This window comes from Callionymus lyra, chromosome 2 (genome assembly GCF_982586985.1).
Source record: "Callionymus lyra chromosome 2, fCalLyr1.hap1.1, whole genome shotgun sequence".
Taxonomy (NCBI): Eukaryota; Metazoa; Chordata; class Actinopteri; order Syngnathiformes; family Callionymidae; genus Callionymus; species Callionymus lyra.
Window position 1 is genome coordinate 4,375,828 of NC_141819.1, and position 19,690 is coordinate 4,395,517.

General features: G+C 38.8%; 2 protein-coding genes across 2 annotated transcripts in view; both read left to right on the plus strand.

Moving 5' to 3' along the window:
• Positions 1 to 2,757, plus strand: part of LOC148085107 (NLR family CARD domain-containing protein 3-like) — a 78,729-nt gene extending 75,972 nt beyond the window's left edge. Inside the window, exons 10-12 of the mRNA XM_087781507.1 lie at positions 1,223 to 1,399; positions 1,462 to 1,635; positions 1,933 to 2,757. Coding sequence (XP_087637633.1) covers positions 1,223 to 1,399; positions 1,462 to 1,635; positions 1,933 to 1,939 — 358 coding nt within the window. The 3' untranslated portion in view covers positions 1,940 to 2,757. The remainder of the gene's footprint in view (positions 1 to 1,222; positions 1,400 to 1,461; positions 1,636 to 1,932) is intronic.
• A 9,707-nt stretch (positions 2,758 to 12,464) lies between these two features.
• Positions 12,465 to 19,690, plus strand: part of LOC148085110 (NLR family CARD domain-containing protein 3-like) — a 120,429-nt gene continuing 113,203 nt past the window's right edge. The window contains exon 1 of the mRNA XM_087781518.1: positions 12,465 to 12,484. Coding sequence (XP_087637644.1) covers positions 12,465 to 12,484 — 20 coding nt within the window. The remainder of the gene's footprint in view (positions 12,485 to 19,690) is intronic.

A 19,690-nucleotide genomic window follows, 5' to 3' on the forward strand; every position in this document is an offset into this window, starting at 1 on the left:
TTTGTGCTCAGGTTATATACGGGTGTGAAAACTAACATGTTGGTAAGAAATGTCTTTCTCCAATGATTTGTGAGGCTCATCTACAACTACTTCACTTCACACTGAACACATGTGTCTCCATTTCTTGTTGAATCCATTGTGCTGATGGTATCTGTGATCATTCTCCTGACATGTGACTGTTGCAACAATCAGTCTCATCAAGTTGATCATGGTTTTCAACATTTTCAAGGTCAAACATTAAGAGAGAAAAGTGTCGATTTCCTACTTTGAATGTGACGTGTTGATAAATGTCACTTCCTGTTGGAGCAGTTGAATCTATTTTCAGCTCATGAACTGAATATTGAAAAACATTTGCTTTGTTTCTTATGCAAGTAGATCAGTGTCATCAGAGAATTGAAGGATCGAATTTAACATTTAATTTTATTGAAATGTTGTATTTTTTTAACCACAAAATCATTTTCTGAATAATTTAATTCAATAATTTAAATCTTAAAAGGTTGGTTTTGTTTTCATTGAATAATGGAATCATTTTTTACACATAAAGTTTGATATATATATTATATATTGGATTTTATACACTTACTTGTTAAAAATATTGAATCTCGATTTTTTTTTTTTAATTTATGATTCCATAACAGCATTTATATTGGATTTTAAACACTTTGACATTTGTGTAATGAATTTAAAAGGATACTTGTTAATAACAATAATAAACTATATGTGTGTAAAACCTTTTACTCAATTAAAAAAATATATATTATTGTTCAATGAAAATAAATTCAACCTTTAAAATACAAATTATTTAATTATTTAATCTTCAATTATTCAAAAAAGTAATTCCACATTTGAAAGGTTGAAACCATTCAATGATGGCACTGATATACTTCCATAGTTTCTCTTCATCTGGTCCATCAACATCAAATCAACCATAACATGAACACATTCAATCAAACACTTGATGTTCAAAAGTCCAGCATGAATCAATGACGTGTCAATAGTTGGTATCAAAGGTTTGAAAGAAACTTTGACTGAACTATATTAGAGAGGAAGCAGACAACAAACCACAACTGAAGATCTCACTGAACATTTCACCCTCATTCATACCAACCTGATAAATATTCAAACAAACATGTGACCATGATCTTATGAAAGTAAATAGTTGATTGTTTTTAAATAAAGAATTTAAAAAGTCACTTGTTGATGAAACTCGTCTCTTTCACAGCCTGAGCTGGTGTGAACTGTCAGAGAGAAGTTGTTCACTTCTGTCCTCAGTCCTCAGCTCTCCGTCCTCTAGTCTGACTCTACTGGACCTGAGTTGCAACATCAAGCTGCAGGATCCAGGAGTGGAGCTGCTGTCTGCTGGACTGAAGAGTCCACACTGTCACCTGGAGACTCTCAGGTCAGAACATCATCTTCTCTTGGTTCTGATAAGTTTCTAAAAGTGTTTCTCCTTCATTTCAGTCTGTCAGGGTGTCAGATCTCAGAGAGAGGTTGTTCTTCTCTGGCCTCAGCTCTGACATTGAACCCATCCCACCTGAGAGAACTGGACCTGAGAGGGAATCATCCAGGAGGACCAGGACTGGAGCTGCTGTCTGCTGGACTGAAGAGTCCAGACTGGAGACTGGAGACTCTCAGGTATGAACAGAGCAGCAGAACTCACTGACTGAACTCCAAAGATCTTCAGACTGAACATTTGATGCTCAGACTCTTCATCTGAACTGAGCACATGAATCCAAACTCTGAGTTCCTCCATGTTCTCCTGCTGGACACCAGTGGAAGCATGAAGGAGACAGTTGAGACTGAGCAGCCTGTTTATAGATCCATCTTTGTTGTCATCAACAGTCATGACTGAGTCGTCCACTGAGAATGAAACAATATTCATGAAACATCTGAATCAAATGAATCTGATCTTCTGACTCTTTCTTCCTCCAGGCTGTAGACCACATTGGTTTGACCTTCATCCATGAACAGTGAGTTTGATTCTATCCATTGACTTCAACATCAAAGCTCATCTGCTGACACAGCAGTTGAAGGTCTTTGTGGACATGGACTTGATGAAGAAGATTCCAGAACAAACGTGCAGATGTTAAAGACTCACAGTTACAGTATCAAGTGAAGCTCTGATTCCAAATCTTCAAGTCCTTCAGCTCAAAACTCTTCAGGAGCTTCAACATCAACATTGTTTCAGTTTGACTGTCAGTGGAGAACAAAGAAATATTTCTGTCAAATATTTGAAATCAGACGTGAGTTTGATCATCAACTCACAATGTTGAGTCACTTTAAACATCATTTCACACATGAATCACTTCATATTGAATCATGTGTTCACTTGAACATCTTCATCACAACTAGACTAGACTCATGTTAGCTACATGCTAGTTTAGCTGCTGACTTCATCTTCAAATCTGACATTCAAGATGATTCTGGGATGTTTCAGTCACATGGTTCTTCTCTCAAGTTCTCAGAAGAATGTTGACAGAACATTGACTCGTCTCAGTTTGGATCAGTATATGATCGTCAAGACAACGTTCTTCCACCATCATCACCTCATGTCTCTTCTTCTCTCAGTCTTCACTCTCACTGGACTCACACACAGCAGCGCCTCCTACTGTCCAACGACAACAGGAACTTGATGGAGGATCAGGATTATCTGGATCATCCTGACAGATTTGAAAAGCTGCGACTGGAGGTGGAGAGGAAGTGAGACTATCAGAGTGACTCTCAGAAGAAACACAAGAAAATATGTTATTAAGTCAAATGTTTCCTAACATACCTGCTGGATTTGTTTCACGTTTGTTTGTGACTTTTATGATCTTTCTCTAGTTAAACCTCTTTTACTCTGAAAGTAAGTGGTTTAATGGTTATTTTTTCAAACTGTACTTCTCAACAGTAGCTAAACATGATCGTGACAGATTGACTTCATCTCATCTGTCGCCTAGAAATGATGTCATCAGAGGAACAGAGCGAGAGAAACATGAATTAAAAAAGATCAACAAATTCAATCCTCTAGTCAAACAGCTTCAAAACATACAGTTCTTTGCACAATATTCTCAAAATCACACTATATTATATTTTATAAACTGATCATTAATGTTATAATCGACAAGTGAATCTACACTTTGACAAATGTATCGTGAGACCATCTTGATCCAGTTTAGAGAGTTTTTCTTCCTTCATTAACTGCAAATGAAAGTGTGTTAAAGTAACAGTTGAATGTATTCAACATTATTTACTCAATCATGTAATAGTAGGTCAAATAAAACTATTACAACAGTTCTGGAATCATGTGATGTTTTAAGTCTTTTGTTGTCTTTTTATTTCACACGTCTGAAGTAATAATAAACGCAACATTCAAACTGATGTTCTACTCGCCCTCATGTCGACTAAGGGTTGGGATTATTTTCAGAGTAATGTGTTCTTTTTAGAGTTATAGACAAAAATGTTTGTTCATTTTAATGTAATGACAGGAGCTCAGTTGTCTTCATCTTCGTCCAAAAAGACACTTAAAAACATCCAAATACCTCCAGACTGCTCGACTGTAACTCTTGGATTGAAGCTCCACATGAGAAGAAATGATCATAAAAACACTTAAATGAATCTATATTTTAAATGTGTTTGTAGTGAAAGATCTCAGTCTCTCAGTTTAAATCTTGCACTTGTTCACTGACACTTTCAATGTGTTTGATGAGGAAACACTAGCTGGAGCTGAGCCTGAGAACTTCAATAAATATATTTAATATTCAAATATTTAATAATAAACACTTGGATTAAACCTCATATCATTTTTAAACAGAGGCGCCACCTACTGAGCATTAAACATGATGACACTGTTAGTGAAGCTTCATCTCACCATCACTAGTTTTGGATGACCAGCATGTCAGAGTAAGAAGAACACGCTATACAACAGTGGTGCTTATTGAAGCCTCTAATATATAACAGGATTGAAAATAATTAGTTTTCCGTTTTTACGGCTCCATTATTACAAACAACAGGTATTTACTTCCTGTGATGTGTTCAAGAGTTGGATTGTAAAACATTGACTGTAATCTACAGTTGCACCACTAGATGGAGCCATTGTCAATAAATAAACACACGAGTCACTCTATCATCACCTGTCGTGGTTCACTCCATCCCTGCAGCGAGGAAAACTTATCTTAGTCCTTGCAGAATTATTGACAGGACAGTGAAATATCTAAAATCACCACTAGAGGGAGCAATGTTCTCTCAGATTACAATTAGCAGCATTTTAGTCTTTCTTTATCCTTTAACTGACACATCGTCCTTTGTGTTGACATCAGGGGTGTCACACCCTGAAGATGACATGTGTTGGTGAATCATATAATACTTATATAATAGTTTATTATTAGTTTAATTTCAGCACTTTATATAGCCCTGATGTTTTATTTTTTCATTATTCAGAAGAAACAACAGCAACATTCTTTCCTGCTGGAGGAAACTGAAGGCAACACTTGAGACTCAAATACAGCAGAATGTAGTTATAAAAGTGATTCACACGACACAACAATAATCATTAAATGTTGGGTTTTTTAAAAAATCAAAGTCTCTTGATAATCTTGACAAAATTGCAACATATTCCATACGTTTCAAAGCGAAGTTGCGTCCGTTTCTCTTCCAGATCAGCTGTGCAGAGAAAAGTTGTTCTGGACATGTTAAGTCCTAAATGAAAGCAGCTTTGACTGTACAAAAAAAAAGAAGAAGAAGAAATAAGGACTCGTAGAGAGACTCCACACATGGTGAGACCATAATGTTCAGGGTCGGAGTCTCTCTGCACAACTTCTGGTCTGAGTGATTTGAAACACAGGGGCTCAGTAGCAGAGGTGTGTGTGTTAGTGACATAGTGGGGGGGCAGCACAGAACATATACAATGGACAGGCCAAGCACACAACATGATTCCTTCCTGAGACATTGGTGTGTGTACAGTAACGATGGTCAAGATGATGTGAAGGCGTTTTGGCATCAAGTGTATCACAGGGTGTGAGGTTGCTCTGGATCCTGCATGTTTCTAACACAGGGGACGATGCGTGAGGACAAATATCAGAAGGACCTTCACGATCCCCCGTCCAGAGGGACCACTACAATCTAGTTTTCCCCACCACGACATGACACGGACCCACATAGAGGCTTTTGAGAATCACTTGTATTCAATACAGTGTGTATGTACACCACTCTTCACATGGATCAATATCATGAAGCTGCTACAGGAACGTCCGAGCCCGAGATGTGATCCACCTCAACACTTCCAGACTCCGTCTCTGTCTGCTACATGACCAGAAAGATATGCCCCGACTGGAGTGCTACTTGTTCATACCTACTGTACGTCAAAACAAAAGGGGGGGAACCGTGAACGCCTCATTCTGAACAGCCGGTGATTAGTTAAGTGTCCAGTATTTAGTCGAACACAAAAACTTCCTTCAGTAAAATGTATTTCCTGGAATCACAAACCAATGAACAAAACACATAAAAGATTTTTTCTTTTCTAAATCAAGTGAAGCCTAAAACTCTTCATAGTTTTGAAGAAATGAATACAGTTTATATACTGTACATATACACTTTAATAATGAATCTTCATGAACTGGATTTCTTGAAAAGACCTGTGACCATATCATACAATCATTTGTTTTCCATTCGTCTGGAAGCACAAAACAATACGTGGACAACAACCTGGAATAGACTGTGACACTCGTAGCGACTTTCTTTTTGTGCACATACATGTGAGGACTGGAAATAACTTCTGTTTGCTCTTTGTGTTCATCAGAATAATGTACACGTGACATCAAAGTCAAACATCTTCCTCAATACTCTCAGTGGTACGAAAAGATCCAAACAGTGAAGGGATACAACAGTTTCTCATCTCAGAAAAGGTTTTCAGTCGCCCTCATGTCAAACACCATAGTTCATATCTATATGTATTTATATAACTTTGTCGGCCGTCACTACGCCGATTGTGTGGCTGGACTGCTTTGGTAGAGCTGGGCAGAGCTGCCGCTCTCCAGGCCTCCAGAGTTCTCCAACATCTCCTGGATGAGAGGAGTTATGGAGCCGAGGATTTCCATCTTGAGGGTGATGACTCGTTCAGCTCCTGCAGACAGAAGGAAACAACAAAAATCTTCCTCGCTTGTCTCTGTGTATCCATCATAATACATGAATACACCTTTTTAAAACTAAAAAATAAACATTTACCCTTGTTTTACACTGGCAAACAAACAACATTCTTTCTATCATGGCTTTTAAGCTTCTAACGAAGATAAAACTGACCTAAAAAAGTCTTTATCTCTAACAGTAGAGGGAGCCAGAAACAAATATGTTCAGCCTTCTGTAGCGCCAGCAATATTAGATCTATTGATGTGTCGATGAAGCTTCATGAAGCAGGGTCATATTTTTCACAGATCAGTCCCTCCTGGAGGAGTGGGACCCGCACACTGCACTGCTGAACCGGGTTTATACTTCGGGGTCTCAGCTTACAGAGCAAAGAGTGACATCTAGTGGACTCAGGAAATAATGACACTGTTTCATGAAGCTTCATCAACACATCACTATATTAATTTAAAGTAACAAAAAATATTTTATTTAATATTTCTTTTGAGAAGATCTCTAGTTTCATTGTTCAGACCGACCCAAACACAAGATGAACCCTTTTATTTTTAGAACCGTGGTTCTACAAATGCTGTTCCACCCTCTACAGGCTGTCGCTATGGATTACGTCTCGAGCCTCAGCCTCGTCGCTGAGAAAGATGGACGAACTCGCCAGCAGGGGGCAGTAGGTTGTCTCTGTAGAAGGCCACATTACACACCTGGGATGGGTCGAGCAGCACCGGTCCATCGGCGCATGCATCAGGTTCGGAGAGCGAGTACTCGTAGCGTTGCATTGCTCGGTGCAACTGTGTTAAAAAGGAAGCAGATCTGACATGAAACAGCTCCGTCAAAATAGTTGTTCAATCAGACAGAAAGAAAGAAAAAATGGAATCAGCAAAGAAAAGAAAATATCTGCTTTGTAGGATTTTTATGAACTTTTTTTCAGCAAATAAGATATTTTATTTAAGTATTTAAGTGTGTCCCAATTATCAGTGTGCGAAAATCTAGTCCACAATCTGCACTGAATTGGGAAAGTTGAGTGTGGATCGATGGACACTTTCCACCCTCAACGTCCTCCATCTTAGTGACGTAGATGAAGCTAAACTGAAGCTAAACTGAAGATAAACTGAAGCTAAACTGAAGCTAAACTGAAGCTAAACTGAAACTAAACTGAAGCTAAACTGAAGCTAAACTGAAGCTAAACTGAAGCTACGTCACTGACGACCGTTTTCAGAGCAGATACCGACGTAAATGTCACACAACACAACAACAGTAATAACACAATGAAACACAACTTGACTTGTTTCAATTGGAGAAAAGTGTTGCCAAGTGTCAGTGATAGTGTTTCAAAGACTGGTTTCAATCAGTGTTAAAAAGTAGTAGAAGAAGAAACTGTCGAGTCATTTCCTGTAAGTGTGTAGCAGCAGAGTTTTATTCGAGACAGTACTACACTGGCCAAATTTGAGCACTGGCCAAGTACATACACATCTTAATGTGTACTATAAACCAGTGCACGCAGAGAAGTGCGTGATATGGGACACAGCCCGGGACATTTAAATGCCGTTTTCAAGAGTTTAGATGGAGGACAACTGACGATCTGATGAGTTTGTGAGCAACCAAAAGGAACGAGAAAAGCTGGATGATGATTTTCTGTCAGCCCGACATTCAGAGATCATCAAAGATACGCAGTTGAGTTGAGTTGAAGGAGCCACATATCCAATCCACCTGAGCCAACTGACCACCTCCAAGTCCCCCCCGACATGGAAGCCTCCCCCAAATCCATCAGACACTTGGGTACTTTTGTATTTAATTGGCTTTGCGGAGTGAAGCGGCCCCATCGTATCCGGTCTTACCGCACCTGAGCTACGATTCAGGCCTGCAACATTAATTTTCAATAATGATGGACAAACATAAAGAGTGTTTTTGTTTGTCTTTCTCTTTTATAAGTACATTTATTTGTGATTGAACTATTTGTGGAACATTTATTGTTTAATTATTTTACTGAAACTAAATTGGTGAATTCAGGTCCTGCAGACGTTTAGTAGAGCAGGATCTCTACAGATTGTATAAGTTAAAAATAATTGCAGTCGGGTTAAACCTAATAAATAATTTCCAACAAAGATGAACCAAAAGATATAAAATAAATCTGAACCTACATTGCTTTCCGTTTACATGTTGCAACCAAGGCTCCAAAAATGCTCTTTTCAGAGGCAGATGTCGGCGTCCCTCACTATAACTTCTTCTGCTGGGGCCCCTTTGTCCAGCACATAATCCAGCTTTAAACACATCACACAATTATTTTGACAATAAAACTTCGAGTGGTTCATTCATCTCCAGCCAATGGGGGGTGAGGAATCAGTAACAGCGCATCAATCCTGGGTCAAGACTGAATAGCTTAAAGAGGCAGTGCGTGATACAAATCACGCTCTTGACTCTCTGGTCCTTACACTCCTGACACGCTTGTCACTCTTGGGGTCCCATCCTCTCCTGTCTTTGACCCCGTTCTTGACTCCTGCCCCTTCCCTTCCTGCAACTTGGTGAGAGAAGCTTCCCAGCTTGACCATAGCTTCTCAAGACACAAGCAAGCTGCAACCCAATCTCCTGCAGCCAGCCAAGCAAGCCTGAACCAAGCAACCAAACTGCTCTTCCAGAAAAGACTTGTGACCCCTTGCACCGAGTAAAGATACATCTCTGGACAGTTACGCCAACTCGGTCAAGGGAGATCTTTGCCAGCCTGCAACAAAGGACCAGGACCGGACCCAATTTTTTATATGTTTGTATAATCAATTTAAGAGCCTCTTACTCAGTAAAGAACATTAATCACAACAACACAAAGTGACTTCAGTAAATGAGATTGATTCAAAGTAGTGTTTCATAGTTAATTAATAACTAATAAACTCCAATGAATTAATCATTATCGATATAAATGTAAAAGTTTCCACTTTCAGATCTATTCATGGTCAGGCTCCTCCTTACATCACTGATCTGATCCAGCCTTACACTCCAGCTCGGGCTCTGAGGTCTGTGGATCAGAATCTACTGATGGTTTCTGGCACACGGTCCAGGACCAGAGGAGAGAAATCCTTCCAGACTGTTTGTTCAGGCTTTTCCTTGATTTTCTGGAACTCCTGTTGTGTTATCAGTTTTATCTTGATCTTTAAAGTATGTACTTTATTGATTATTGTTTTGATTGTTTAAGCGCTTTGTGACCCTGGTTTAGAAAAGCGCTATATAAATAAAAAATTACTTACTTACTTACTTACTTACTTTGGACTAAGACTCAAAGGTGGTGCTTCTTTTCTTCAGGTCATGTTTACCTAGAGGCAATTTTAAAGTTAAATCTACCAGAAATGAGTTGTTCTGAAAATAAACGTTTGTCTAAGGCAGGGGTCGGCAACCTTTACCACTCAAAGAGCCATTTTGACCCGTTTCACAAATTAAAGAAAACAATGGGAGCCAAATTTAAAATGAAATAACACTGCATATACATTTTTTTTTACTTTGTGCTATGTATAAACAAACTATTATGGGTTAAATTTATGAAATCAATGAACGACTGAAGAGAAATTGAAATACAATTTCTGCATGAAACAAAACGATTTTAACTCCGAAAAAGACGTCGTGTTGAAGGTTAAGTAAAATACTATTTAAGTCCTCCTTGTAGTAATGAAAAAACAAAACGCCAAACTTAAATTATCCACTGGCAGAGAACCAAAAATGCCGTCCTCTCTCTCTGTGCCGTCATCCTTCTACTGGCGCCGTGCCGTCAGCTGCCAACCTGAATAATAAAATGTCTATTTCACTGAACAATTAAAAAATGTGAATATTTGCCAAATTATAGTAAATTAAATCATTTATCATACTTGCTCAATGTTATTTCTGCTCCTGAACCGCAGCGCATAGCGTCTCCACATCAGGGCTGTATGACCTTTATCTTCACACAGGATTGTAGGCTCTCATCTGTGAGGCGTGTGCGATGTTTGTTTTTAATAAAGTTCATGTTGGAGAACACCTGCTCACATACAAATGTGGATCCAAAGATCGACAGGACTCCAAGTGCATACTTTTTCATGTCCACATAAAAGTCGGGGATAGCGTTCCAAGTTTCGAACACAAGTTTGTCTGGATTGGGGAGGTTTTCAATATCACACCATTTGTGATTCTGAGCAAGAACGGCCTTCTGGCGTGAAACATCTTCAAGGTCCGCTGTCAGGCGCTTTAACTTGGACACCCACATGTCTTTGTTGGCTATGTCAGCCAGTTCCATTTCAAGATCAGGTGGACTCACACCTGGAAAGGCTGTCATATTCAACAGGGATGGATCGAGGCTGAGGGGAGTGACAGGGAAGGATAATGTGTTTTTTCCTCTGAACTCACTGAATCATTTCCCAAACGATGTTTGCATTGCAATGACTGCAGAATGTAAATACTCTAAATTCACAATGCGAGCTTTTTTGAACTCACTCAAACTGGGGAAGTGTGACAGTGTACCTTTCTGTAAATCTCTGGCAAGCACTGTCAACTTGCGCTCGAAAGCCAAAACCTCCTCCAACATGCACAGGGCTGTGTGTCCTTTCCCATGAAGAGCTGTGTTTAGCGTGTTCAGGTGCGCTGTCATGTCTACCATGAAGTGTAGCTTTTCCAGCCACTCTGGCTGTTCCAACACAGGATATGTGAGCCCTTTGCTGCCCAGAAATGTTTTCACCTCTTCCAGACACGCGGCAAAGCGTTTCAGCTCCTCGCCTCTAGACAGCCACCGGACTTTGTTGTGCAACAGGAGATCAGAATATGTGCTTTCCAGCTCGTCCAGCAACGAACGAAACTGACGGGGATTTAAACCTTTCGCCATTATTTTATTGACAATCTGAATGACAACATTCATTACGTCTGTGCATTCCGGAGGAAATGTTTGAGCACACAGTGCCTCTTGGTGCAGGACGCAGTGAAAAGTCAGCAACTTTCTGTCCAGCAACTTCTGCAGTAAAGCCACAAAGCCCTTGTGCGCTCCTGTCATACTCTGTGCCCCGTCTGTAGCCACTGACACCAGGTGGGCGGTGTTTATTCCTTTGGCTCTTAAACAATTCAAGACAGCCTCACAGACGTCCTCCCCCCGTGTTTGGCCTTTTAGTGGTATCAACTCAATCATTTCTTCCTGTGGCCCAGCAGAGTTTACATACCAGCAGAACAGCGCTATTTGTTCAATATCACCTTTGTCTTTGGATTCATCACAGGCAATTGAGTAGGCAACAGCTGAATTGATGTCTTTAATGTACTGTCTGGTGATGTCTTCTGCCATTTGTATGGTTCTGTCTTTGACAGTTTTTGCAGAGAGGGGCATATCCTTGATTTTCTGTACAATTTCACTCTTGTTTTTAAAGTCTGTGAATAGATGTTCTGAAATCTTAATGAAAGATTATTTTAAATATCTCCATCTGCAAACGGCTTCCCCTGCCTTACTATTTCCTGAGCTGCAACAAAACGAGCATATGTACTTATATTTGCAGACTTCATCCACTTCTTGAAGGGATTTTTGCTCAAATCACCTTCCGTGTCAGTTCAGAAACAGCTTTTTTTCTCTCATTTCCATCCGGATATTTTTGAGCAAATGCTGCGTGTTTATTTTGGAAATTGGCGACATTTGACTTTTTGTTGTTAGCGAGTTTCTCATTGCATATTAAGCACACAGGTAAACCAGTCTCGTCAGCAGTGAAAGCAAATGCATCTGCCCACGCAGCATTGAACGTTCTGTTTTCTTCAGACACTTTTCTTTTCTTTGAATTCTCCATAGTAAGTCTACCTGGGGTGGAAAAGTTAAAGTAACCAGACACTGGAGGGTGTCGCACATTGGAGGTTGTGACGTGTATCAAGAGCGACAAAAATATGTTAACACATTTTATAAGATCGCCATAATAATCTTAATAGAATTACATTTTGAAAATGAATGAACTAAAATCAAATACATTTGAATTAAATACTCATTCATTATTTTCAACTGCTGAGCCGCATCAGAGTGATCAAAGAGCCGCATGCTGCTCTGGAGCCGCGGGTTGCCGACCCCTGGTCTAAGGGCTATAATCTACTACAGAAGATTGGACAGAGATGTTTGGCCATGACTTCATCTGTTGTTTGATATCATTTGTATAAGGCAGATATTATTAAACATGACACCTATTTTCAGCATTTTCCATTACAGGCAGATGGAACCAGCTGTGGAATTTTCATGATTATGGTAGAATGTTGCAATTTCCTCATTAAATGTTTTCTATTCAATAACCAAATGACTGTCCATCATATCCGTAGTATATGAAAGTAGTACCAGAAATGTTGTCTCTCATGTATTACAAAATGTAGTAACAACTATCAAGGCCTACATGGAGAGCGACATAATCAGGTAACAGGGATTGTGTACAGTAGTATATAATGATAAAATCAATAAACGATTTATTTAACCTTTGTGACGATACGTTTTGTTTCCACTGTGTGTCAAGTACAATGGTACAAGGTCTCCTGAGATTAATGAATTCACATACTTTTACGCTTGTTAAATTCAACTCTTAAAAACAGTCTTCTCTGAGGCTATAATCTCAGTGATCCAAAAGGAAGGAAAAGACAAAGAAATATGTGGAAATTATAGACCGATATCTGCACTAAATGTAGATTATTAAATATATACATACATTGTTTTAAAAAAAGATGGAAAAATTATGTAAAATCTGATTAACGGACCAAACCGGCTTCATCTCAGGACGTGTAGCCCGAGATAATATTCGACGAACAATTCAAATAGTCAACTCTACACAAAACAATAAAAGGTTCATTTGGAATGGAAAAAAGGCGAGAATAAAATACACAACAATCCTATTGCCCAAAGAAAAAGGTGTGATGGGGCTTCCCAATCTCAAGGACTACTTTTACGCAGCACAACTGAGAAGATCAGTTGGTTTGATGAAACCTATGATGAAAATGGAAGGATATCGAATCAAAAAGAAATGACATCCCGGTCCGATCACTTCTAGTAACAGTAAAATCATAAGAAAGTTATACAATATTCTTGATCCTATCACTCTACACACTTTACAAGAGTGGTTTGAAATAATCCAACGAGAAAAGCAGGAAAAGAAGTAAAAAACCTAAACTGGGTGTCATATGATGATGAATTCAAACCAAACCAACACGATATGAGATTCAAAGACTGGGAAAACAAAGGAATAACAGCAATTTGTACAATAACTAAAAAGGGTTTAATGAGTTTCCAGGAGCTAAAAAACGATCTGGACTAGTTAAAGATGATTTCTTTCCATACTTGCAAATAAGAGACTACTATGTAAAGCAGATACAAAGCACGAGGACCCAGGAGGACTGCTTGAATGGATCTACAATACATACAGAGGAACACAATTCAGAGATATTAGCGCCATATATAAATGTTAGAGAACAACTCTGCTTATATCAAATCAAAATGGAAGAGGGAAACAGGAACTGAAGTACTGAGTTCAACAACATCTATGATCTGGAGGAAATTTGGTTGGAAAAATATAACGCGTTATTTTATAACTCCGAGAATAAAAAGCAAATTTGACGAATCAGGTGATACATGTTGGAGGATGTGTGGAGAGAAGGGTGTCCATCATGCTCACATTTTTGGCAATGTACAACAATAACTATATTCTGGGAGAATGTAAATAGAACAATTGGAACCATTCTTGTCTATTCTGTGCCAAACACTTTAAAAAACGATGTACCTGGGAAATATAAACGATTGTGTGTCATGTAATGTGTATCTAATGTGAATAATGTTGGTTGCATGTAAAAAAGTTACGAGAAACTGGTTCAAAGCAGAAGCTCCTGATTTGCATCAATGGATGAACATTATGAGGGTAATACGACTCATGGAGCAATTGACCTTGAAACTCAGACTGAAAGAAACTCTGTGGACCCGGCGATTGAAAAAATTGGACTTCATTTGACACTATCACTCCTAAATGACTTTTGGATTTGAATGATGGACATTTGAAACCTGTATGTTTTATTTTGTCTAGTTTATTTATTTGTGTGTTTGTTTGTTTTATCTCCCTCCTTTCAGTGGTGTTTGGAGATTTAAATTCTGTAAAGTGTGGCGAAACTTAATAAAAAGGAAAGTATTAAAAGAATAAAAGTAAGAAAACGGACCCTTGAGGTACACCACAGGAGACACTGGCTGTAGAACTTGAGGTGTATCCCATGGCGACCGCAAAGGTTCTGTTTAATAGGGAGGAAGAAAACCACCTCAGTGCAGTTTCTCTGATGCCAACCCAAGAGTTAAGACGATCTATTAAAATATTGTGGTCAACAGTGTCGAAGTTTGCAGTAAAATCTAAAATAATGAAAATCACGCTTTCCTCTTTATCAGCAGCTAAAAACAAGTCATTAGTGACTTTGAAAAGTTCAGTCTCTGTACTGTGACCGGATCTTAAACCTGATTGAAATCTTTCAAATAAATTACATGAAGACATAAAATATACAATTTGGAGGGACACCACCTTTTCTAAGACTTTGGCTGAAAACAGGAGTTTAGAAATTGATATAAAATTAGTAAAAACTGGTCCAGGCTGGGTTTCTTCAAACGAGGTTGGACCACAGCATGTTTAAAAGAACTGAGGAAAAGAGAGCTGAATGAAATGTGTAAAACTGTGTTAAAAACATCCTTTAAAATTTTTCGTGGGAATGACACTGAGAGCACATGAGGTGGTTTTCATCTTGGATAAAGTCTTTGCCAAAACCGGGAGGTTCAGGATTAAAGCTGTTAAAAAAGCAGGAGTAAAATGCTCTGTGAAGGAGGATGTTGAGTGAGGGTTAAAAACATGTGAGCGAGTGAGTCGGAGGAGTTCGGGGGATGGAGTAACCAGGTCCATTGTTAATAGAACAGCTTTATGGTCCGACACTCAGATATCCTTCAGTGAAACTTTGGATGGGTTGAGGCCAGTGTGTATAAAACCATGTGTGTTGGTTTATCAATAATCTGTGATAAATTAAAAGAGTCGATTGTGTCAATAAAATGGATGAGTCCTGAGTCTTGAGCAGGTTCTGACTCTGACCTTGAAGCGCGGAAGAGTCAACGGTGTTTGACGTGTCCATGACTAGCATGTAGCCGGGAGTCGTGATGTCCAAATGAAACAGTTTCAAGTAAGAACCAATTAAAACTGCAATGAGAACGGTCAAAAGTGACGAGAAAGGTGGATATAAAACTAGTAAAAGCCAGTAAAATCAATGTTGACACACTGACGTGCTGATATGCATATGTGTGTAATGGAAACAAGTGTGTTTGCATGCAATTGTTCTGTGTGCAGTCATTTGCAAAAAGTGTGAAGCTGACATTGTGCTTATAGTTGTGTTAATCTGGGCTGGAGTTTTGCTCCTCGAGTATAAGGTTTTCATAATTGTGTATGACTTTTGATTTTAGTGTTCATGCAATACAAAAAACTGTAACATAGTTACTATGGGTGCAACACCTTTTACAAGTGGGCCCAGCAGACTTCAGCTTTCCTGACTCCAAAAGTTGCCTTGTTGGTGGAAAGTGAGGCCTTTTACAGACGAGGCCTACTGCCCCCTGCTGTGTGGAGAGCACATGTTTTTTTTTCTCATTGTACTAGTTGCAATGACAATAAATGAGTAAACGGAAAGAATAATTTGTAGAACCATAGTTATGAAGATAAAGGGATTCATGTTGTTTTTGGACAAAGAAACTAGAGATCCTCAGAAATTATATATTTTTATACTTTTAATTCCCTGCAGGAGAGAAATGAAAGCACGTACAGTCAATAAAATCTTGACAATGAACCAGAACACAAGGCTTGGTAACAGTCTAACAAGAAAGACCGGTTTCATGAGTCACGTACTTTTATTTCAGTCCAACCCTTTATACCAGCGTCAGAAGGAGTTGATCAGTGTCTTGTTCCATCAGTTCTGGTCAGAAGAAGCTGAATTCTGCTCCAACATGGACCTGAGACCACAGAGAAGAAAGCTGCAGACAGGTCAGTGACTCTCTGACTCTCACACAAGTCAGCAGTTGATGAAATGAAATGAATCACAACGAGACGATCCATGTTGATGTTTTTAAACAACTGCAGCTCAATCTACAAATGATGACGCAGAAAATCTGAATCTCACCACAATCAAACAACTGTGTGTGTGTGTGTTTGTATACTGTACGTGTGAGTATTTTTTTATGTTTGTACATGTGAGTATTTGTTTTGTATCTACATTTGTGTCTGTGCTTTAATGTGTGTGTGTGAGTGTGTGTGTGTGTGTGTGTGGGTGGGTGTGTTTGTGTGTGTGTGTGTGTGTGTGTGTATAGGGCGTGGGTGTTTTTGTGCGCGTGCATTTTTGTTTAACTTCCTGATGAGGCAGTTGTGAAGAATCGAGTCTTTTTCAACCACTGTGACTAACTTGTCTATAAATATTCTTTATCAGCAAATAATATACTATTATTGTGTGTGTGTGCTGTTGTAGTGACTGTGAGTGTGATCATGTGAGTGTGTATTGTTAATATAGACCAGAAGTACCTTATAGTCGGTCACAAGCTACCAATCGAGCCGTGACATAGTACAATATGATATAAGAAAATAGAAGAAAAGCAATCAGTGAAATAACCATTCATGTGACATGCACATCAGCCAATCAGAGCTCTCTTCTCTTTCAGTGTGAGTGCAGCAAATTTCATACTTATCAAGTGGTTTCGTTGTTATAAGTTGTTTTCCAGGCATTTAACGCAATTTGTAAAAAACGAGAAGCAATTATAAGTAAGAAAATGTTATTTGTAAAGCGCCTTTCTAGACCAGGGCCACAAAGCGCTTTGACAATCAAAAACAATAGTTAAAATATATACTTTAAAAGATCAATACACGTAAGAAAAACCCTGTAGTCCCAGAAAATCAGGGAAAAGCACAAATAAGAATGTTTTAAGATGTTTCTTGAAGGAGTAAGTAGATCATCAAACACAGATGTTTCTTGAAGGAGTCAGTAGATCATCAAACACAGATGTTTCTTGAAGGAGTCAGTAGATCATCAAACACAGATGTTTCTTGAAGGAGTCAGTAGATCATCAAACACAGATGTTTCTTGAAGGAGTCAGTAGATCATCAAACACAGATGTTTCTTGAAGGAGTCAGTAGATCATCAAACACAGATGTTTCTTGAAGGAGTCAGTAGATCATCAAACACAGATGTTTCTTGAAGGAGTCAGTAGATCATCAAACACAGATGTTTCTTGAAGGAGTCAGTAGATCATCAAACACAGAGATCGATCCAAAGCTTAGGAGCAACAGTCCGGAAGGATTTTCCTCTCCTGGTACGGTAGTATGTGCGCCGAACCACTGGAACCTTATCATCAGGAGAAATAACTTGAGTTTCAATTATGTCCACATGTAGCTGCAAAGTGTTTTCACTCATTATTAGATTTCTAGCAAACAATTGACTAAGTTCAGCCTCTGGGGCTCAGTTGGATCAAAAGAGCAGTAGAGCTGGATGTCAAAAATGTGGTAAGTAACATCAGGAAATCTCTGAATGATTTCACCGAGGGGAATCAAGTATAGCAAAAATAATAAAGGACCCAAAACAGAACCTTGAGGGACTCCACACAACAGATAATTCAGACCTTGTTTGATTGGCAGATACACTGAAACTGCCCAGAAAGGTATGATGAGAACCATTCTAACACAGACCCAGACAGTCTTCATCCCTCAGTCTTCTCAGCAGGATCTGGTGATCTACTGTGTCAAAGGCTGAGGACAGATCCAAGAGAACCAGAACAGTGGATTTACCCGAGTCAGCCGACATCATGATGTCACTGGACACTTTCAATAAAGCTGTCTCCGTAGAGTGATGTTTACGGAAGCCAGACTGAAACTTCTCATGGATGTCACTCTGATCCAGGAACAAAGACAGCTGCTCAGACACCACCTTCTCCAAGATCTTGGACAAGAAAGGGAGCTTAGAAATAGGCCTGAAATTACTGAGGTCAGTTGGGTCTAAGCCTGGCTTTTTGAGTAAAGGCTCCACAATGGCATGTTTAAATGCATTGGGGAAACCCCCTGTGGAAAGGGGGAGCTTTACTATTTTGGTAACCCAGGGGCCAATTACATGAAAAACCTTAATAAAGAGCCTACAAGGAAGGACGTCGGACGAGCAAAAGAAGGGTTAAATCTTGTTCACCGGTGCCATGCTACAACAGTACTGTTCATAAAACAAAAACAAAAAAACAAAAAAAAACACAATTAAGAGAAAAGATACTATAAAAACATAGGGGGGAACTAACAAAAAAGAAAAGAAAATCCAGCAGTGAAATTATGAGGGATTATCTAGATCAGTCCAGAACATTTCATCAAGATCACAGGCGATATCTTCATTAACAAGACAATGAGGGAAGAAGCCGTCCATGTCGAATCTATCCTTGAATATGGCGTTGATTAGGTTACAGACCTCCTCTGTAGAAATCCTCAGAAAATATCTATATATATTTTTTTAATTCCCTGCAGGAGAGAAATGAAAGCGCGTACAGTAAATAGAACAATGAACCAGAACACAAGGCTTGGTAACAGTCTAACAAGAAAGACCAGTTTCATGAGTCACATACTTTTATTTCAGTCCAACGCTTGATACCAGCGTCAGAAGGAGTTGATCAGTGTCTTGTTTGGTTAGTTCTGGTCAGAAGACCATTTGTCTATAAATATTCTTTATCAGCAAATAATATACCATTAACTCGTGTCTGTGCTGCTGTAGTAACTGGGAGTGTAATCATGTGAGTGTGTATTGTTAATATAGACCAGAGCTGCCTTACAGTCGGTCGCAATCTACGAGAAGATAAGCAATCGGTGCAATAACCATGTGACATGCACATCAGCCAATCAGAGCTCTCTTCTCTTTCAGTGTGTGCGCAGCAAATTTAATATTCATCAAGAATAATAATGGCGTGAAACTTGACTTCCTGACAGGTTTGAAGGTGTTCTATGTACATATTTACTGCTCAGAACCATGTTTATCAGAGACACATTAATATCAATATTGATTGAAAATAAACATGTTTGTAGATACATGAGTGGATAATAAATTATTTGCAAACTTATAAATATGTTGTTCATTCATTTAATTAATGATCTTTATTTATTAAGACAACATGATGTATATGGAGTTGTTTTCCAGGCATTTAACGCATTTAATTAGGAATTATAAGATTGTTTTTATAATGTAACAAACACAGTGGGATCCTTCAAGTCTTCTCTACGAGAGTCACAGACGTTCTTGTGAAACAACATCACGTCAGTCAGTTATATCAAAGTGAAGCTGCAGAATGAAAGAAGCTAAAGCCGGTTTCCTTCATGTGATCACGTGATCGGAGCTATATCCTTAAAAACACACTTGTATAAATACACCATCACATAATAACTACATGCAAAGAAAACACTCTCATTTTAAAAACATAGTAAGAATAAGTGCATGTGTTGAGCAGGTGAGCCACAAATTCTAATGAAGCTCAGAGACGATCAGACCATCATCATCATCATCATCATCATCATCATCATCATCTTCATCATCATCATCACCATCATCATCATCATCATCA